General features: G+C 44.5%; 1 protein-coding gene across 1 annotated transcript; it reads left to right on the forward strand.

The window, feature by feature from the left end:
- The first annotated feature begins 5,787 nt into the window (after nucleotides 1-5,787).
- Nucleotides 5,788-10,113, forward strand: TOB1 (transducer of ERBB2, 1). The gene is made up of 2 exons (XM_063175619.1): nucleotides 5,788-5,947; nucleotides 8,188-10,113. Exon 2 carries the CDS (start codon nucleotides 8,325-8,327, stop codon nucleotides 9,288-9,290), a length of 966 nt encoding a protein of 321 aa, XP_063031689.1. The 5' UTR covers nucleotides 5,788-5,947; nucleotides 8,188-8,324; the 3' UTR covers nucleotides 9,291-10,113.
- The last annotated feature ends 12,575 nt before the right edge of the window (nucleotides 10,114-22,688 follow it).

The following is a 22,688-nucleotide window of genomic DNA, read 5'->3' on the forward strand; positions in this document are numbered from 1 at the left end:
GCTGAAAAGAAACAACCTTGTTGGTTTTTGTTTGTTTTTTTATAAAATACAAATAGTTTTCATGATCTTCTCATGGGGATGATTTTCAGACTGTATTTATCAAGACAGATATTTGAACTCATTTACTTTGAAGTCACCGTCACTCACACTGTCATAGCATGACAGCACAGCAGGTTAACTCAGCACTTCTCAAACCAGACTACCTTCAGACCCAGTATCAACACTTCTAACTAGTGCCTTTCCTAAAGGTGATATTCTGCCTGTCACCTGGTAGTCACTAATTAAACTCTCCAAGTCCTGGGCTCAGAATAAAACACTGTAACTGATAGAAATAGCATGAAGAAAGGCATAAGAAACCCAGTCAACAGCCACATGCTCCAGAGAAAAGGGATTGCCCAAAAGCTTAAAATATGGATGGCTTCTTACTGAGCTGCACTGTTCTTGGTTGGTTTAAATTCTTCGGCAAGAAACAAGGGAGATCTTCTGGGGATGTTAAAATTATATTTTGTTCTGGATTTTATTGCATAAACCTGAAGTACCTTCCAATCTTGATAATAAATTGACAGTGCATGGAAATATCCTTCCTCCCCTTCTCATTCAAGGTGCGTCTAGATCACTTTGTTGAAAAACTAAAAAACAGTGAAGGCCTCACTGATCTTTCCTAAGTAAAAAAAAAAAAAAAAGCATTGCTGGGAGACCCAATGGTGCAGATTTGCTTTAGAGGACATTGTGGTTAGTCAGAAAAGGTGGTATTGGCTGGATCTTTGCATAAATAAAGTTGAGTTTCCATTTCTTTCAAAAAGAGACCCCCGGTAGTTGTCAGATGATATGTTTTTTACCCAAGCTGATGATAATCAAAACATCACCGTTTTTGTAAACAGTCACCCCTCTATTGCTCCTTCTTTCAGTTTAAATGGACTGAAAGAAAGCTATTTCTTTGTACTGATGTTTTTTCCCATTTACTATATATTTTTTTCACATTTAGTATCTCTCTTGAATAAGACTGAATGGCTTTCCCGGAATTCCTTTTTCAGGAAAACAAATATTTACTTGCCTTCCTGGAAAATGCTAAGTACACAAAATTCTTAAGCAAATTCCTAGTGAGACATTTTCAAGCTACTTTCATCTATTCAAAGACTGAAAGGGCAAAAGACCGGCCCTTCATCTTCAGTGTTTATTTTTGATCCCCATGAAAGTATTGACAGTTTAAAAAGCAGCTTTCTGTCTCTTTAAAACTATTTATGAATCATTGTTTGGAATGAGCATAGTAAAGAATTTGAAGCTGATTAACTTAGAAGTTGCATGGCTATCAGCTAGGACAGTCCTCATCTCATAATTTTATCTATTAACAGGTACTGCACAACTTCTGACACTACTGACATTAAACTGGCAGGTTTCCAGCACAAAGGTGAACTCAAGTAAAAAATTATATTGAATTTTAATAAAACTTTCTTCAAAGGTCAACCTCTCTAATGTATGAAATCAATCCTCCTTCCTCCTTCTTCAGCCCATTTATTCACAGCTATAGGAAATTCTGATGCTCATAAAATATTTCCCATTCCCTCTCCCTCTTATTATAGTTTCTCTCTACTTGTGACCATTACCTTTCACAGCAGTTTTAGATTACTTACTCCTCATTTCACTCTTTTTTACTGGCCTTCTCAGAATCTGTACCCCATTCTGAAAATGTCGCTTATCAGGCTCCTCTTCAAGAACAGATGCTACCTTATACCATCTTCAGGCAAAACAAACAACCCACATTTTTACTTCAAGTTTCATCCTTGAAGCTGGATGAAACTTCAGGGAGAAAAAAGCCTTGGTGCAAAATCTTCATTTCTCCTGGTTTTATTTCTCCTTCTTATCCAAGAGCTGCTTTCTTTCTAGGTCTTGCTCAGGTCTCTATCAACTTATTCTAGGTGAGCTATAATATCAGTAGCATTCCACTTAGGAGAGGGGGATGTCCTTGTGAGCTCTGAGCTCTAATCTCCTGCAGATCAGTTCCTTCTATTGATGTTGGCCCAGAAAAATTATATATTCACAGGATTAGAGACAAGCTTGGGGCTCTCCTAGAAGATGACATGGCTGTTTTGCCTGAATTCTGCTCCTGCTTATTTTTTACTCCATTGAAACAACGTCACTTAAAAGGTGATTTTGTGGTTTCTCACCTCAAAAAACCTTTGTGGTCAGAGAGCTTTTGGTACTGGCCAACATCTGATAGGTCCAGACCCGCTTTCTAATCAGCATTTATGGAAAAATCGCTGCTGGTAAAGTGAAATGTAAGAGAATCTACATCCCATTTCAAAGTCAGTGTTAAGATATCTGCTGGAGAGCAGCCAGGCCTGGTTGCTCACACTGATAGATGGTGGGGAAAAGGAACACATGTTAAAATCAGCAAATGGGTAAAATTGGGCTTGAGAGGGATGAATACAATGGGGAAAGTTTTCCAATTTTTCAAGATCAAAGCCCAGGCTCCCATGCTAAAAGGAGAATTTTGATCCCACATAGAAAAATGGTAAAAAAGAGACTGCACTCTATTTGGGAATGTATAATACAAAGCTTCATGTCCACCATCAGGACAAATCTTACATATTCGGTACAGCAACATTCATTTATCAGAGAAGAGGATTCTATGAAAAGGATGGATGGTGAGAATTCTGAGTCTGTCTTCCTGCAGCTTTCAAATTCTTGTCCTTAATGACATAATTAGCAAAAATTTTCTTGGTTATATATAATTGCTTTAAACAACTTTTAAGATTTACAAACTGTATTTTGGATTTGGAGGTGTTGATCAATAAAAAATACTAATTTAGATTTTTAAAGAGAGACAGTTGTTATTTCAGGAATCAAATTTAGATTTTTTAGTAGAAAAGAAGGGCTCTTTGTCAAGTCTGTGCAGTGCAAGGTTTTGCAGCAATGTAGTTGTTTTACAATGCAGAGATCTTAGATTTGGAGATTATTCTGCAGAGACCCAGACTGTGGAAATTGTAGTTCAGTTGCTGATGGCCAGCATGGCAGGATCTGGCTATGAACAGAGCATTAGATCAAACCCTTCTTATTTAATACAGATTAAGAAAGTCTTCTTACTTCTAATCTCACTCCTGCCTCCTGCCTTGCTCTGAAATACTAGTGTAGATTTGCTCAGCTGTGGAGAAGACTTGTCAATGTCTGTCAGGAGAGATGAGAATACATAGTTTTTCTTTTCTTTTAACATTAATCTTCCAGCTGAATAGATCTGGTAACCTGAGTAAAATTTTGCTGCTGGAGTTATTTTGTATTGATTGCATTTTTAAAGATTTTTCTAGCAGGGAGGCAGATATTTTGTTATTGCCATTAATCAAAAGGGCTGAAAAACACTGCAGGCCCCACTCTGACTCTTATGGATCAAAAAGCCTGTAGAGGTTTTAAGAATAAAAATGATCCTGGATTAAACTCTGGCTTTAGGTGTTAAAATTTAACACTACTACAGTTTGGCCACCTACCTCTGACATGCCATATGTAGACTGTGATCACTGCAGTTTAAAAGCTATTTTTTCAGACAAAAAGGATAAACTGAAACTTTCAGTGGAACAGTAGGAAGTGGGGTTGATCCTCAAAGAGGTTATTCCTGGGCCAATGACCCATCATTAACATTTAGAATCATAGAATAGTTTGGGGTGGGAGGCACCTAAAAATTGGTCTAGTTGCATTTAAGAGCAGATTTTTCTACAGCATGGACTGCATGAGAAGCTTCCTTTACATAAGCCCCAGAAAAGCACATCCCAGTTTTTACAGCTTTAAAGGATCCCATGGCTGCATTGATTACCAACATCTTAGCTCTGTACATTTAATTCAGTTCTAATGCTCCTCATGTAGCACTAAAGCCATTTAAAAGAAAGTCTCTGCTTTTAAAATCTGGCTTTTTTTAGCAGCTCAGCAGCAGTTACCAGGCTTGTAAAGCTCCTTATAAAATCTCACCTGAAAACACTGATCTGCAGCACTGTGCAGTTTTTCCCACTTCAAAGGGAAATCTGCTGCTGCCACCCCAGCACTGAGCCCAGCGAGAGCTGAACCCGTCGCTGGTGGCTGATGTCACCGTCAATGTGTGTTTGTTGTTCCACGGAGACTCCCGAGCTCTAATGTCAAAACCAAACCAAACCAAAACAACCCCCTCTATTTGTCTTTTCACCTTCTCTGTTTAGGGAGTGGTTTCACTTTGTCTCTTTTTGATCAAAACAAATACCCAGGACTCTCTTTCAGATTCCTGGAGATGCCACATAAGTTCCCAGTAGTCTCACAGTTGCCAATGATTGCAATGTTATAATCTTCACGTTTTATTTTCCATTTGGGGTGCATAGTGACAAGTGACCCAGTTTTCACTGAAAGCATGTTCAACCCTCTAGACTTAAAAATGGGTGAGAAATACACGGGAAAATTGTAAATATTTTGAATTTTAATCAAGATTTTCAAGTTGTTTGCAATACTGCAATCCCAGTAGCATCAACATTGATACATCTGAATAAAAACTTTCTTTTACAATCAATTAAGTCTTCCATCAGAAATGTTAAGCTGTGGAAAATCCTAAATATTTACTCTCTTCTTTCCCTTAATATTTCAGCTTTTAGGTTACTGCCTCCCATTTTCATATATACTCTCAGCTACAAAGGGTTAAAAGTCTTGGAATTTCTTCCGACTGGCATTTCCAAATTTCTCCGGGGGCCCGTGTAGCGCTTATGCCAAAATGCTTTATTATTATACAAACAGAGTAAGAGGCGGAGAAGGAGAAAAAAAAAAAAAAAAAAAAAAAAAGCCCTTTACAATTTGTCCTCCAGAACCGGGTCCTGCTGGCGATGTGAGGGAAACAGCCCCAGCACCAACGCTGAACACCGCTAGGGGTGTTTAAGAGCAAACTCGGAGATATTTTAAGGAACACTGGGGTGGGTCCATCCCCAACGCCCCAGAACCCCGAGGCCGCGCCAGGCCCGCCGGCACTGAGGGACACGGACACTCACTGCCCGCCCACCGCCGCTCACCTTTGTTCCGCCAAGACCCGGCCTGGATCCGCCCCTCCGTCCCGCTGGCCAATCAGCGGCGGCCGCTCGGGCAGACAGCCAATCGCCGGGCGTTGCTATCTGTGGGGAGTATTTTTAGCCGCCGGGCGCGGTGGAGGGGGGGGGGGGGGTACTGGCGGTGATGTGAGGGGTCGTCCTGCGGCCCCCCCCCACCCCCCCCCCCCCGTAAGGAAGGAGCCCGCCCGCATCACCTCAGAGCTTGAGGGGTGCCAGCTGTGCAAGCGGCAGCTGTGCAAGCGGTCCCTGCCAGCCCCGCCATCGCTGCTGCCGAGGGCCCCACGGGCCACGGTGGTCATGGGAGATGTAGTTCGGCGCTCCCCCCTTTCCCTACCCCGCGGGGCTGAGGGGCGCAAGGGCACGGTTTGACGTAGACAGTGACGCAACGGGACTGCGAAGCGAGTAGCGCGTTGACGTCAGAGAGGTCCCGCGCGCCGCACCGGGGGGGGGCGGAGAAGAGAGACGAGGCAGCGGAGCGGCTCGGCCAGGGGGCGGAGCCTCGGCAGCTGGGACAGGGCTGCCCAGACGCGAGTCACTGGGGGGTGGGGCTTGGGCGATGTGGCCGCGCGGGACGTGGGCGAGGGGCGGCTGTGGGCGGGGCAGGAGAGGGTATAAGTAGGGGCGCGGCAGGCGGCGGAGCATAAGCAGAGGGGTTGCAGCTGCGGCGGCCGAGCGCACCCGTCGTGGGGGTGTGAGCAGCACTGCCCTCCCCCCCCTTCCCTCCCCCCCTTTTTTTTTCCGACCCTTCCCCCTCCCTTTTTTTTTTTTTTTTCTTCTCTATCCTCTCCCCTCCCATCCTCGCCGAGGGAGCCGGCGCTCGGAGATGGGGCTCGGTTGCTGAGCCGCCAGCCCCCGCCCTCACACCCCCGCCGGAACTGTTTGCACTAACCCCGCGCCCCTGGGTGAGTACCGGCCGTAAGGCGCAGGGGAGCGCGGGCGGGGGGTTGAGGCAGCGCAGCCCGGCCTTGGCTCCTGGGCGGGGTGTGCTGAGGCAGTCACGAGCCCGCGGTGCCGGGGGTGCCGAGGGGGACCCGGTGGGTGCAGGGGCTCCTCGGGGAAGGGGCTGGGAGAGAGAGCGCGGCTGGGCTGTGAGGGGTCGCTCCCCCTGGGCCGCCCTGGCCGCGCTCGGGCGAGCAGGAGGGAGCGGTGCCGGCTGAGTAATCGGCGCTGGGCCGCTCCGGGAGCGCCGGCAGCGCCCGGCGGGACCTGCCCAACTGTGCGCCAGGAGAGGAGCCCTGCAACCCCCACCTGCCCTCCAGATATCCCCTTCCTCTTCCTCCTTCGCTTTCCTACGGGCTCAGAAAATGCTCTTCCTCCTCCTGCTGCCGCCGGAGCTCTAGGGCTGTGAGCAGAAATCTAATGAGACCCGACTGCCTGGTTATGTAACTCCCACTGCTTAAGGCTCCTGCCAGGGCGCTGTTACTGGGCCACGTATGGGCTCGGATCCTCCAGAAATACTGCCGTCTTCCCATAAATACATAAAAAGAACAAGTTCAAAATGATCAAGCCAGTATATTTGATCAGCTGCTTTTGTACCGTGGATCCGCTTCGCGTAGAGAAATTTACAGCGTCAGCCTGGTGCGCTCTGAAAGGAGCATTCCTTTCTTAAAGGACATGGAGGAAGTGAAACAGCGCAGATGGATTAATAAATCATTTTTAAATGCCCCGTTTAACCACCCAATCAGCTTTTCGGTACTGATTGTGCCCCTTTTGTAAATATCTTCTGTTTGCCCTTGATCTTTTCCTTATCCCCACCCGGTGCTGATCCAGCAAACGTTTAAAGGTCGCCTTATCATACATGTAGCCTTTCAGACTATTCCCATACCATGCTGGGGAGAACACGAATGGCTTGGAAATAGGGTTCCAGACTTTAAAAGGAGATTATTTGAAGCAAGAAATAAAAAAGCCGTGTAGTCACATTGTTTATGTCAAAATCCTTTAACTTTGATTTTTCTAATCTTTAGTGACAGCTACGCTAAATTTTGTTCTTAGTGATGCAGTGCAGAAAAGCCCACAGGTAATAGAGATTCTCTTTGGGCTTTTAACTTGATCCAAAAACGCTCCCCATAATTTGTTTTATTGGATCTTTTTGACAAAGGTGTGTGGTGTGTGTATGTTTACACCAAGGTGTACTGCAGGATTCTTATTAGCAGTTCATGTGCTAATGCCTGATTCTTGTTCCTTCTCTAACTTCAGACAGCTAAATTTCTCTTTTGTCCTTTGTGAAGCAGTGACAACCATATCTTACATTAAATATAAAATGGAGTCATGGAGAAGGAGAAAGGCAATCTGGTTTGAGGCTGTCAAAAGCCTGGTTAGCCCAGGAACTTTGTGAAATCTGAGTTACAGACAGTGCAATACAATTGAGTATATAACTGCGTCTTGCGTCTGAAAAGAGAGAATAATTTGAAGAAAGAGAAAAAATTGTGAACTAATTATCAGTCTTGGCCACCCTTGTGACAGAACATACGGGCAGCTATTATGTATGTGCTGACTGCATTTCAGCGTGAGCTGTTGGATGTGCACAGCAGACATTTTCTCCTCAGTTTGCATCATTTCACCCGTGCAGAGTTTAGGGAGATTTGCTTGGACTTAAAATAAATGTTGCATCATTTAAGCTATTTGTAAGAAACTATCTAAAGCAACTGTTAACATTATTATAACTCTGCAGCCTGTGGTTGTAGTCAATATGTTTCCAGACTTTAAAGTGATAAATGACCCTTGGACTAAGACCTTTCAGGCTAAACTAATGGTCTGGTACTAAATTTTGTAGCTGAGTACTGTAAATCATCCAAGTACAGGTTGATAATTGAACTGTTGACACTCCTGGCAGTTCTGTGATGTCTTAAAAATTATCCTTGCTGCTTTGTGAATAACTAAACACGCAGCTCACGTGATTTGGAAGTGCCTCATGCTGCATATGTAAACACATGCCTATCCTCTCTAGTGTTGTTTGTAAGTCACACTGAGTGGAGCTGACATCCTCACCTTCCGCAGGCAGGAACAGAAATAGTTGGAGGCACATTTTTTCTCTTAAAAAGTAACCTATTTTCTGCAGAAAATGGAGATAAAAGAATAGGCCTTGGAGCTTGATCTTACACTGTTCTTATTTGGATGTGTTTGCTTTTCTCTTTTCTTAAAGGAACAAGAGCACTCAAGGTGAAGGACAATAATCAACTTGAATCAGCATTTTCAATGAAATTTTGTTTCCCTGTGGCATCTTGAACACTTTCTTCTTTGGGTTTTGAAACAGACTTATAACTCTGTGGCACAGCAGCTATGCAGCTTGAAATCCAAGTAGCACTCAATTTTATTATTTCATATCTGTACAATAAGCTTCCCAGACGACGTGTCAACATTTTTGGTGAAGAGCTTGAAAGACTTCTGAAAAAGAAGTATGAAGGGCACTGGTATCCAGAAAAGCCATACAAAGGATCAGGGTTTAGATGTATTCATATAGGGGAGAAAGTGGACCCAGTCATAGAACAAGCATCCAAAGAGAGTGGTTTGGACATTGATGATGTTCGCAGCAACTTGCCTCAGGATCTTAGTGTTTGGATTGACCCATTTGAGGTTTCATACCAAATCGGTGAAAAGGGACCAGTGAAAGTGCTTTATGTGGATGATAATGAGAATGGATGTGAGTTGGATAAGGAAATCAAGAACAGCTTTAACCCCGAGGCCCAGGTGTTCATGCCTATTAGTGACCCAGCATCTTCAGTGTCCAGTTCTCCTTCTCCTCCCTTTGGTCACTCAGCTGCTGTGAGCCCCACCTTCATGCCCCGCTCCACTCAGCCTTTAACCTTCACCACTGCCACATTTGCTGCCACCAAGTTTGGCTCAACCAAAATGAAGAACAGCGGCCGTGGCAACAAGGTCGCCCGCACCTCTCCCACCAACCTTGGCTTGAATGTCAATGACCTGTTGAAGCAGAAATCCCTCTCCTCCTCCATGCACTCTCTGTATGGGCTCGGCCTAGGCAGTCAGCAACAGCAGCAGCAGAAGAGTTCTGCTCTCTCTCCTAACGCAAAGGAGTTTGTTGTCCCCAGCGTGCAGGGTCAAGGCAGTAGCATCTTTCCTGGTGACAGCCCGCTGAACCTCAGTCCTCTCCAGTACAGTAATGCCTTTGATATGTTTGCAGCCTATGGAGGTTTGAATGAGAAGTCTTTTGTGGATGGCTTGAATTTTAGTTTAAACAACATGCAGTATTCTAACCAGCAATTCCAGCCAGTTATGGCTAACTGAAAATAAACAGAAAGAGAAATCCAAGTAAATACTATTGTACAAGTTGAAGTGCACGTACCCAAGGGTGTATCTTTTTTCCCACCTCTTGAGATTTTTTTTAAGGCTTGTAGTATGAATACATTCAGGCTTGGTTAGATAAATACAACATGCATCATTTTTTCATTTGCCAACCAAGCACAAAATTATTTTATACTGACTGTACATTACAAAAATATACTCTCAAAAATATGGCCTCTTACAGTATTTAAGATATAGCAAGGAAGTGGCTAATTTTTTCATGTGTATATATATATGTGTGCTCAGACATATATGTATATGTATTAAAAAATTGGCACTAATAGGTGGGTTTATTGGTCTTTTTCTAATTGTATAATTTAATTTAGTACAAAGTTTGTAAAATATCAGAGTATATATATTGTTTCTACAACATGGTATTGCATTTATATCTTTTTACTACAGTGATCTGTGACAGCTGCAGCAGCTTCATGTTGTATTTTTTTTACTGAAATTGTAAAATATCCATCTTAAAGACATCAATTCTAAAAAAAGTAAAAAGGTTGTGTACAGAATATTCCTTAGTGGTGGAATTAAAATGTACGAAATATTTGCTTTTTTCAAAAGAAACACAAATTGTATTTTCTGTTAAAAGTTTAAAGATTTTTGCTATATATTATGGAAGAAAATGTAATCGTAAATATTAATTTTGTACCTACATTGTGCAATACTTGAAAAAAGGTATAAAAGTATTTTGAGTCAGTGTCTTACATGTTAAGAGGGACTGAAATAGTTTATATTAAGTTTGTATTAAAATTCTTTAAAATTACTTGGCTGTGGTGATGTGTGTGTTCTTTGTGTCCTGCTGACGAGCTGAGCACTGTGTTCCTCGTGCTGGCACTGCTAGTGATGCACCAGAGTCTGACTCTGGAGCAAAGGGCTCTATGGCTGGACCTCATGTGGGGTTCCTTACCCAAAATAGCCCTGACAAAGTACATAACCTCATTAGGGGCTTGCCTACAATTATTTGAAAAAAATCACACTTGTTTTTTGTAACTGCAGCTCGCTGAAGCCAAAATGGTATTATATATTTTTTCCTTGATAATTAAGACTCTTAAGCTCTGTGAACATTGAGTTATGGGGTGATGGGATGTGAGTAGCAGGGACTCAGGTGATTCAGTAACATTTCCTTTCCATGTCATCAGGATTATTGGAACTATTCTCTCGGGAGGTCCTAGACCAGCAAATCAGCACTCTGCCTCTGTATTAGGGATTAATAGCTCAGAAACTAAACTGAATAAAAGTGCTGATTTACAGCTTACTAAAGCTATTTGCATTTTATATGCTCTATTAAAAAGAGAAGTGTAATGCAACTACACTGTGACATTCTAAGGTATTTATTTTAGCAGATTTTACGAATTTTAACTGAATCGTTTCTCAAAATCAAATGGGGAATGGGAGGGGAAATAATTCAGAGGCTGACAGAACAACTCAGTTTTTCCAGGTCTATTTTGAAGTTGAATCCTTTACTCTTTTCCACCTGCTCAGCAAATAGTGTTCTTTGCTAATGGACATTGTCAAAGGGAAGAGAAACTGCATTAATGTGTAAATCTGACAAAGGTCAGCTTATGTTCCATGGCTGCTCCAGCCATACAGAGAGCCAGTGCTAAGTGGATAGTCCTTGCCTCTTGGCAGTAAGCTGTGAGCTACAGACAGATCACAGGATTGCACTGACCTGAACTTCAGTGTTCTGACACTGGAATTTGAGACCAAAGGTCGGTCTTTTCCTGTTGGATGCACTTGATGTGACAAAAGATGCAACTCCATGCACCCCCGTGTCTTTGGTGGAGTGGAGCTGTAGTGGCAGCAGCCTGTGCTTTTCACAGCAGTGCAAACTCCCTGCTTTTGGCAGAGGCTGGGAAGAGCTGGCCGGGCAGAGGTGGGAGGCTGACAGTGGTATCCATTTCCAGTGCCATGACAACCAGTTCAAAAGCAGTAATGCAGCAAAAGGGTTTTTTTGGCGTTCATCTGTCTCTGTTTAACTGGCTCCCTTTTATTGAGTTTGCCATCTGGTTTATCTTTCCACTCACAGCACAGCTGCGGACAGCACTGGCCTTAAAAGCGTATTGCTTGGTACCTCATTTTAAGTGGATGATTTTGCTTTTAAGAGGAATTAGAAAAATGCTGGATCAATTGCTGGAAAACAGAGAATGCCAGCTCTGTGTATTGTTCCTATATGAATGCCTAGACTTTAATATTTACTACTGTTTTACTATTTACAGCACAATACTAATACCTAAACTGCTCAAGAGGCTGAGCAACTCTGACAGGGGAGACTCTTCATGTGTTCTCTAATATTTCTATTCCTGTGATTTAAACTGAGATCATTTGTTTAAAGGTCAGCAAGCTTATCCTTTTCCCAGGCTGATTTGTTCCTTTCCACTGCAACCAGCTCTGTGTCTGATGGGCCATGCAAGGAAAAATCTGTTGGAACACACATTTTTGCAGAACCTTTCAATACAAAGATTTGACAAGCAGGGTTTTGTTCTGGTGCTTTGAAAGGAAGACAAGTCAAAAAGAGAACTTCAATTTCTCTCAATGCAAGTGTGGAGATTTTTTGTTTTAATGATTTTTAACCTTTAAGTGTGAATGATTTTTTAATCTTCTTAGAGGAATGAGAGATGCCTGCTTTGTGTTCGGTCTGCTTCACCCAGTTATTTATCTTGTGCTGAGGTACCGTGATGAACTTCTGAGACCAAACATTCACGTTGTAACATTCTGTTCTCACCGAGTGCCAGGTCAATCGCTGGGGTCATTTGTGCACACCCAGTATTCAGCTGTCAGGTAAATGCACTTGCTTGGATCAAAGGGACATAAAAATGGGGAAAAGGAAGCATTTGCTCAGGTGTGTAAATTCTGTTGTATTTTCTCACGTGAACATGCAGTTTACTTCCTTGGAATTCCCAGTGTGGGTTAAACCTTGGAAAGTGACTTTAATTTACAGTGAAAGAAAGGGTAGAAATATGAGACCCCCTCAGTGCTGCTTAGTGCCTCCTATCACATCACCCCAGGTGCCCACCCAAGCACAAGTTCCAGGTACTTTGATCTGTAGGGCTCACTTAATTCAGCACAAGTAAATAACTTTTCAAAATTGCAGTCTAGGATCCCTGAAGCTCTTCAGAGGCTCCAGTATGGTTGCACAGAAAGTTCAGGGCACAACCACAGTCTGTACTGTGTTCATTCTGTGGGTGGGGAACAGACTTCTCTCTTGATCAGGAGCCTGGTAATGGCCACCAAACTTAAACTGCTCTGGTTATTTCTGCCGCGGGAACCTGAATCACGGGTGGAGTTCACAGAGTAGGGCTCCTTTGTGGTGTCCTGTTCTCCAGGGTCCCTGGAGCTGGGTCCAGGGCCTGGCACTGCAGGTTGATGAGTACAAGTTCTGCAGTTCTCAATTTTGGCTCAGGTAATTCATACATATTGAGGATGGGGCTCTGAGCCACCTGATTTAATTGAAGCTGTCTGTGCTCATTGCGGGGAGTTGGACTAGGTGAGCCATCAAGGTCCCTTTCAATCCAAACCATTCTATGGTTCTATAAGCCATGCAAGGATCATCCTTCTTTGATGATGCAAAATTAGAAAGCTGCTGAAAATTGCTTGTACAATCTCTTGGTGCACAGCCAAGACAGATGATCCCCCAGTGCTGCACTCTCTGCTCCCACCGCATCCCAACCTGCAAAAGCCTGGTGGGAGCAGAAAGCGCAGCTACATTTTGAACTGTCAAGTAACCAAACAACGAGTTGTTAAATCAGCTCTTTGGACTGACATGGGATCAAAGCAGAGTTCATGTACTGATCTGATGCCCTAGACTGTTCTATTAACGTTTCAGGAATAAATACCTCAGGGTTTGTGTTGGTAGTTTTGGAGCAGATGAAGCAAACCGGTGGTTCAGCACTCTTTTTTATATCATCAGCAAGTTGATTTAAATTGAGTGTACAGAGTTGGCTGCATTCCCTTCATGAGTTGCATAAAAAGTTTGCTAAATTGAAGTGCCAGAGCTGTACAATCCTGCTGAAGAGACTGTTTCCAAAGATCAATGAGAGGAACAGTTAAACTGTTACCGTGTGACTTTTGTCCTCTTGGCTTTATTTTAGTGACAGTAGTAAGGAGTTTTGCCTTACAGAAGGGAAAAAGCATTAAGACTCAGGAACATAAACCACATCCCCTTTGGAACTATGAGTTCTCTACGTCATAGACAAAATATGATCAGTGTGCGCAACAAATGGCAGGTGTACAATATTTTTAGAAAAACCTTGGCATGCAGTGCAGACCTCCCTTAACCTCCATCCTTTATTCTGTCAGCTTTGGTTTGTTATAAACAACCTGTCGTATTGATGGCTGCGTTTTTGGTAGAACTTGCTGTAGTTTGCATTTGGTGATTTGGCACTTCAGAGGCTTGGAATCACAGCGCCTTTTTTTCTGAATTTTGGAACACTCTTGCATTTACTCAGTCTGTCAGCCATGGAGCTCATTGTGCTACATTCCCTTGTCCCCTTGGCTTCAGGATTACCAAGACCATAAAAGAAAAGAGGACTCTGGGAATGTAGAGCCTTAATTATTGTTGTTTAGTGCCCCTGTGAGCTTCTCTGAGAAGTTTTTATCAACTGGCTGGTGCCTTTAAAACCAGGCCCTGGAAATCCACCTTCTTTCCTTGGCAGAATTCATTCCCTTGCTACACCCATAACCATAGCTTTTCTTCCCCCCACAGCATCCTCAGTAGGACCGAGTTCTGTGTTGCTCCCTTTGTTCACCACTTCTTGCTACTTGCTGTGCTGTTCCAGGCTCTCATGTTGCTCCTCTCTTCACCCAGACTCCACTTCTGCCTGACCTCAGCCCTGACCTGTGAGGTGCTGGAGCTGCTGTTGCAGGGGAGACACGGCATGCAAGGCTCCAGTGAGAGAGGTGCCCTCTCCCAGCACCTCCTGGCCTCAGGCTTTGCTTGGCTTCACTTCAGAGGTGCAGTGTCAAGAGTTTAGGAATGTCAGAACACAGGGAAGGGTTGCAGGAGGTGCTCTCATGCCAGGGAATGGGGCAAATTTGCTGCTTGGGCAGCCTCAGTAATGCAACAGTCCAGGAGTTTTCAGCCACGCTGATGGAAACCAGAGGTGGCAGGTTAGAGAGAAGCATGGTGTCATAGATGATAGTTTAGGTACTCCACAGACCAGAGCTGACTCTGGGCAAGACATTGCCCTTTTCTGTGTTGTTTCTGCCTCTGTCTCCATTGGAATCCACTGTAAGTGTCAGACTTTCCCCGGCTGTTTGCTATAAGGAACTTCATCCAGCTTCTCTGTGCCACAGGAACAAACTCTGAGGCTGACCTGCCATTCCCTCCTTTTATTGCATTTAGTCTCTGTGGCCTTGAAGTGCCTCCTTTGTTGCTCAATTCTCTTAACCTGGATTAGGTAACCTTTGTGTTTTGAAACAAGACATGCCTACAAGAGTGAGGCACTGGGTCCTCATTGTTCATGGCATGTAGAGTCTGATTCACCCCCATCAGAGCAGAAGGCCTCTGGAGCACTGAAATCTCACATACTGATTATTGATATAGATTATTGATATAGAAAAGAATGTCTGTGGATGTTTCTATATATATGAAAGTATATATTCCTCTGGTACAAATAATGTGAAAATTTTCCAGCTGAAGTTGTTGCTGGTCAAAATTAGATTTGCAGACAGATTTTACAAACTAAAATGAATTCCCCTTTGATTTTCATTAGACCCTGATACTACACATCCCACATGCCACCATAGAGACAGGGCTGCTGGGCTCTGCCACAGCCATGCTAAGAAGTGTGAATCTTCTACAGATCGACTGGGCAAGAGTATATTTGGTGCTTTTAAGCCAATATTTGAGCCTTTCACTCCCTGCTGAGTCTCAGATGTTGTAGGTAACTACAATATGTTTTTGAGGCTCAGGGGTCTGTGCTTTCCAGGGTTAACCAGGTACCTACAGCACCTTTGCAACTGAGTGGAAGAGTGCAAAATTCCAGTTACTGTTGAAAATATTAACACCTGGGGCAATTACATACTTTGCAGATATATGAATAATACATATTGAATCTCATGTTGTGTTTATTAACTGCTTTGAGACATATTTGCATATTTTACTTGAGAAAATTGCTATTTCATTTTTGAATAACAGGTGTTTTGAGTAAAGGATGTTCTGCTCTTTTGCCTCTAGACTGTTACAGTGCTGTCCTTAAAGATTCCTTTCAGCATTGCTAAACCAAATCACTTGAGAAATTGTGATTCAATCTTCCAAGAAGATTTTAGAAATTATGAGGTAATCATAAATAATAATCCACCTCACCTCACATTAATTTATCTTATAGGTGTAGAGTTAAATAGATTTCAGAGTTTCCTTCTCTCCACAAGTTCTCTAAGAACTTATATTTATGTGAAAATTTAGGTCCTTAGGAAATCACAATTTCTCTGGAACTGTCACTGCGCAGGAAACGATATTGAAGGGACAGTGATGAGCTCAGAAGTGCTAGCAATTAACCACAGCTGCTTAACAGAATCAGATTTCTAAGTGACACAGAAGGACTGAGACCTGCTACCACCCTCCTGCCTGTGTGCTTGGCATGACAGATTTGGCAGGCAGGCGGCAACAACTGCAGGCAACCCCTCAAATTTACTTGTACAAACTGATAAGGGACAGAAATGCCCAGTAAAGAGATCAGCCACTCCATCTCCTACCTCTGACTCCTGACCGACAAGGAAGGTCTCCAGAACTGCTTCAAAAGACAATCCAAGTACTAAAATTCCTGACTCCAGGATAGAAAATCACATAGATATTGACTGCATATTACATTATGGTTTTTGCCATCACCCGACATTCCTAGGCAATAATTATTCCTATCTCTCTTACTCTCTCTTTGTGCCACAAATTACATCATCAGCTGTCCTCTGGCTAGCATCCTCCCTTTCATCAACAGGAATTAATCACCCTTTCTCTCAAACTGCCTAATTAATATAATGAAGTTTAACACAGAACAACTATTCTCAGTCTGTATTTAGCTCTAAGATTATTGCTTCCATTTCAGATCCGAAGCAGCCTGATGTGCCTGCAATCATGTGTAGATTTTCTGAGTGTGCCCATTGACCTAATAAATGATGTCCCCTGTCCCTGCCCTTGCCTCACTTCCATCTTGCCCTGTCCTCGCTCTGATGCCTCTGCTGCACCTCCAGGCTTGTTCCTGCTGGGCTGAGCCTGCCAAGGAAGGCACCACCCCAAGGAGCTGCTATGGGAGGCCCAGCTCAAGGGGGGAGTGCAGGCATCCTGTGCTGGAGCTGCTCTGTCTGCACCACCCATCCCACCTGTCTCCCAGTGCCACCTGGCAGGGGCTGGAGACAGGTAAGATAAGCTGCTGGTGATAATGGAGAGCTGGGAGCAAGGCTGGCTGAATGATCATTTTGTTAGCACTCATTTGGGGGTGATGGAACTTTTGGAGGTCAGTAAAGTTGTCTTTCATTTTTTCTTGGTGTCTCCATGGTTTTAAGTATTCAGTGTTTAGAGTCTTTGACCTGCCCAAAGTAAGGTACCAGAAGATCTGGTTAAATTCAGCACCTGGATCTCATCTGGTATACATCCATCTTTTTTCCACTGTTCTGCTGTACAACCCCTCTCCTACCTTGTTTAGTCCTTGAAATTTCTAGGTTTCCCCCTCCTAATTTTTATTTCCGTCTTCCTTCAAGGTCTCCCTTAAAACTTGCTTTTCTTAGTTTCCTTCCCAAACCAATCTGTTCTCCCTTGCTGCTTGTCTGAGGTCTGTGCCTCACCATGTATAATTTGCAGCGTATTATCTGATGGAGACTGTAATCTCTCTAGGGCAGGGCTGTGTCCTGCCCTGGACTCACAGTTGCCTGTTTTACTCTGTGAGGCTGAATAAGAAGGACAGAAATAGAAGAGTACACAGACACTCCCAAATAAACTGTGCTGTGTGATCTATGTTCCAGAAACAAATGCAGGAACAATTGTTACTAGTAACGTGGTTTATGCTGTACACTGCAGCTTGGAAGAAGTAGATCCTTTAGGCAAAGAAACATCCTTTACAAAATATTTGTGGAATGTATTTATCTAAAAATACAAGGGCTTATGTTAGAGAACAATGTTCCTCTGCTGATTTATAGTTAACTGTCAATGGCAACACAAGACTAAAACCTTTTAACCAGTCATGCTGTAGTAATGTCTTAACTTTATCCCTTTCCTCCTCTGTAACATCTGTTCCAAGGCTGATTTCCTTGGCCTCGACTGCTGCTTTTGGAAGAGTCCCCCTCACTTGGCTCTCCCATTGTGGGAGGACCAGAAAAGGAGGATGGATGAGGAGAAAGGATGAGCCTACTCACAGAGGTAAAGGTTGGGGGTGAAACCTCAGGCATGCAGGACAGACTTCTGCCTTTAGAAAACTGGAGCTTCCACTGAAATGTCCCTCTGCACATGTGCTGGGGGTAATGTGTGGCTAATAAAGCATTTTAAAAGGCTTTTTGGCCAGGGATCTCCAGTAAGGAGATTTGGACTTTTTGCTGCCTGCACAAATGGCCTCTGCACATAAACATCTCCCGAGTGGAATTGAAGAACGAGCACTGTGTAAGCGGAGATGAGGATCAGCCGTGAGCCCAACCTGGTGATGCTTCCCCCCAAAAGCCAGAATGGTTAGAGGGAGAGGATTTTAACTTTGCTTCTTTTCCAGAGAGATCAGGGGCTGTCTAGCCCAGCCCTGCTGCTGGGGTGTTGCTGCGAGGTGGCAAGTGGCCCACTGGAACAAAAGGCTCATGCTGGCTCTGGCCAGGCTCTCGCATTGCACAGCTCCCAATTGTCCTTTGGAAAGAGCAGTGCTGGAGTGCCCAGTTTGTGCCCTCCTGTGGGGCACTGTCATTCTAGATATTTTAGTCTTTTGTCATGTATAATAATATATCTGTACTATTTGCAAGCAGTTAGTCATCTGCTAGCCAGAATGGTTTGTTTTTTTTTCCCTTGAGGATGTTTAGGATCACATAACTCTTACACGGAGAGGGGAAAACATCTGAAGATGTTCAGATTAGTCATATCACTGCTGCAGTTATCTTCATCCAGAGCCTTTTCTTTCATTCCCCGTTAGAGCTCCTGAACTTGAGGGCTGTATCTCATCTCCAGCCTTTCCCAGAATGACAATTATCAAGGCAAGCTGGAAGGCAAAGAGGAGTCCAGGCTGTACAGCCTCTAAGCCTCCATCCAGTTATTATATTTCTTTATTTACTTGTTTTTCTTTTGTTGTTGTTGTTGTTGTTGTTGTTGTTGTTGGTTTTGGTTTTGTTTTTTTTTGTTAGGTTTTGTTGTTTTGTTTTTTTTTTTAACACTTGATAAATCATGCCATGGAAAGCTGGGAATGGGAGCGTATGACCTGCTCTCCTATTCCTGCCTTCCAGCAGCAGTTCTGGTTTCTCTGGGCACCCATTCCCCTTCAGAATGAGCTGTAATAACTCCATTTCTGTGTCTGTCAGAGGAGCTCTAAAGTTTTCTTCTTGCCTGAGAGCTCTGTCTGACCCCAGGCTATGATACCACTGCTGCTGTAAAGCACCTCCTAATCACCCACAGGCTTTTATCCTCAGAAAATCCCCCTGCGGCATTGCTTCCCCTGTTGAGGAGAGCCCTGGACTGCGGCCCCAGGTTGGCCTTTTTCTCCTGTGAAATGCATGATCCCCCCCACAGCAGGGAAAAGGTAAAGTATTATTTGCTTTCGATCCATTACACGTCCTGTGCTTGGTTGGGATATGCTTAAACTGGGGACAGCTGATTATGGGGAGTTTTCAAGGGAGCTGATGTTGAGTAGGACTAAACAGCAGTGACTGTCATTGTAGATGGGATCAATTTCTTCTGGGGATCAGCTGGGCTGTGCCCACAGTGAGGATATTAATGGGTATTGTCCAACACTCAGTGGCATCCCAGCAGTACAGGGACAAGCCAATTGAGACAAAAATGAAGGAAAATTGGAAATTGGTCGCTGTTACTTGTAACTCTTTGAGGTCCTTTTAGAAACAGACCCCAAAGAGCCGCCAAACTCCAATGGATTTAGCCTGATGATCGCTCTGTGCTGCTGTCAGGCTGGGTGAGGGGTCTGTGTCGCACTCGGCTGCTTTAACTGCTGTTTGCATTCACAGGATCAGGTGCTGGGAGGCCACTTGCAGAACAAATGCCTTTGCTCTGCACCTTGTCCTTGTGAACTGGAAGAACCTGAAGGACTGGTGAAAATGGGGACCTGCAGCCAGCTCCTGTCAGGATTCACTTGAGGATTGTTCTTTCCTCAGTCTTTCCAGAAATGAAGTAACATTTACTGGGAGGTGCCTTCCCCCGTGGCAATTGGCCCACGAGGATGTGCTGAGGCACGGCTGGGGCTAGGATGCACTAAAAATACAAGTGACAAGTGTAAACATTGCCTTGTGCCAGGGTGGGAGGGTGTCTCAGAGAGGTGCCAGGGACGGCCAGCGGCTGCGGGTGGCAGAGCAGACAGAGGCACACACTCTCTCCCTCTGAGTTGTTTTGGGGTTTTTTAAAAAGGACTTATTTAAAATTCAAACGCGTTTACACATTAAAATTGCAGCTTTCCCCTCATTGTGTCGCGGTAGCCACTTTTCAAGAGGTCGGGGGAGAGACTGCAAACCGGAAAACAAGGAAACGAAGAAACAGGAAAAACCTACGGAAGGAGAAATGTCTCCACCTCCTCCCTCCTCTGCAGGGCACTCTTCTTCGTTTCGCTTTCTTTCTAAGCCCTAAAAGCGAATACAAAACATTAGAAAGGAGGTGGCCCGCTCCCCCTGCGGAAGGCGCGGCACAGGGGACAGGCCAAGGTGACACGGGGGGTGCCATGTCAGCTGTGCCCGAGCCTGCCAGCAGTGGTGGCCGTGGAGAGGCAGGGAGAGCCATGGAGAGCCATGGAGAGCCATGGAGAGCCATGGAGAGACATGGAGAGACATGGAGAGCCTGCCGGCAGAGGCGGCCATGGAGAGCCATGGAGAGCCATGGAGAGACATGGAGAGCCATGGAGAGACATGGAGAGCCTGCCGGCAGCAGTGGCCATGGAGAGGCATGGAGAGCCATGGAGAGCCATGGAGAGCCATGGAGAGCCTGCCGGCAGAGGCGGCCATGGAGAGGCATGGAGAGGCATGGAGAGCCATGGAGAGCCTGCCGGCAGCAGTGGCCATGGAGAGGCCCCAGTGCGAGCGCTGCCGCCGCCGCCGCTCCGAGCCCGCCTCGGGAGCCCCGTGAGCGGCTCCTCCTTCGCCTTCTCCTCCTCCTCCTCTCCTCTCCCTCCTCTCCCGCACACGCTTTCTGTCTGTCTATCTGGGGCCTGTCAAAAATAGGCTTCCCCAGATGAATGAGCAGCGCCTACAAAACAAACAAGAACGTGCTTTCCCCTACCTCACTGACTGGGGTTTTTTTGTCAGCTGCAGGATAAGGCCAAACAGCTTTTTATTTCTGACTTTGGCAATCCCCCATGGGCAGCTCCAGCTGGGAGGGATGTTTCAAAGCCCTTTTGCTCCAGACTATAAAATTACTCAGCATTTACGGGTCCAGGTCTTTAGAGCTATTTTTATGCTGTGCCTATTTTGCTGTGCCTGAGAGTGACATGTTGTGGATGCTTCCAGCTAACAGTGCCTGAATGTAAATAATGCTTTACTCTTATTTACAAACCAAGAGGTTTTCTTTCCTTAGTTATGTTTACAAAAATTTATTCATGTTCTGATTTTCTTTATGCAGTAATGAAAGTACCTGAACTGCAAGGCAGGGAGGGTTTGGTGAGCAGAAGGGGCAGGAGCCTGGCTGCACTGTTACATAAACAATGTGCTGCTTTTGAAAGCAGACCTAGAGGCGTTTGAAATGTGTTTGTTTAGGCCAGGAACCCATCTGGGCCTACCAGTAATGGATTCACAGAGCTATTGTGTGTTTGCTCAGTTCACAGGTTTTACATATGTTACACGATTTGCACCAATCAATACAGAACGTGGACACATATGCTCACATCTGGACCATATGAGCCATGAGGGCAGGGACTGAGCAGTGATCTTGCTAGCACCTGGCACTGTCTGGATTTCAGGATAAAAATACATATTTTTATTTATTTATTTTTAATGAGCTGTTAGATTTCTGAGGCACAGAGTGGCAGTGCCCATTTCATTGCACAGCTCCTGCTGGAGGCAGCTCTAGAGTGGCCTCCCTCGCCTGGCTGGCCAAGAAAGAAAACTCCAAATTCCATGTGAATGTAGCACAGGACAAGGATCACAACGCTGGATCAAGGACCTGCCCCCACTCACAGCACTGCCAAGGACATGGCAATGCATTTTAATTCTGACTATGGAAGTAGGGAAAAAAAAGTTTTATCCACAAAGAAAGAAACCGGTTCTTTATGTGGGAAATATGAAGTAGAAGCAAACCTCAAGGCTGTATGTAGAAACACCTTTCTGAGCCCTTCAGGGTGCCCATGGCCCTTGCTTCTGGTTACCTGTCCATCTCTCACAGCTTTGGGAGGCTCCAGAAACCCCCCCGTCTTTCCAGACACAGCTCTGGAAGCAGCACTTTTCCCGTGGTGCTGGAGAGCACTTGCAGAGCTCCATCACCGAGGACTGGGCCAGAGCATTTGCCCAAGAGTCAGATTTAAAGCCCTGTGCTCACCCAGCAAAACCCAGGGCCTAATTTGGCAATACTCTCTCTTGAGCAGACTGGTGAGAAAAGTGGAGGCCAGGAACTTCAACTGTATGACCTTGTAATGCCCAGAGACTCAAGCCTGTGACAAAAATCTTGCTGGTCAAGGCAATGGCTAAAAAAAGGGGGAAAGGAAAAACAAAACAAACCAACCAAATCTGTCATCTGTCCAGATTGCTAACTAAATGACCTGTAAGCTGCAATAGTTCTGCAAAAGATGCTCTCAGGAGTGTATTTTACTGTGAAAGAGGTTATAAATGATAATAATAAAGAAATGCATCTGTGTGTACTTCACAAAGCAAGTAAAACCTTTCTTCCTCTTCAAGCCCATGGTCTGTGAGTAATTTGTGAACCAGAGGAGCAGCTCTGTCTATCTTACACGGTGTTTGTAACAAATCATTTGCTCATGTGTTTATCTTCCTGTCAGGGTGGGAGCAGCAAATCCTCCTCTAGTTTTTATCTGCTGGAAAACTTCTAGAGATAAACATGAAAAATTTGATTAATAAGTAAAAGGTGTAAGGGTGCATCTTGGGGATAAATGTGCTCCTAGAGCCCATGGTGGAGGGGCTGTGACAGTCTTTACGAGGCAGCTGGTGGAGCATTTCTGGCTGGCACACAGTGCTGAGCCACAAAGGCTAATAATTTTGTAGGAAAACAAAAGCTAA

This window comes from Melospiza melodia, chromosome 24 (assembly GCF_035770615.1).
Source record: "Melospiza melodia melodia isolate bMelMel2 chromosome 24, bMelMel2.pri, whole genome shotgun sequence".
NCBI classification, from domain to species: Eukaryota; Metazoa; Chordata; class Aves; order Passeriformes; family Passerellidae; genus Melospiza; species Melospiza melodia.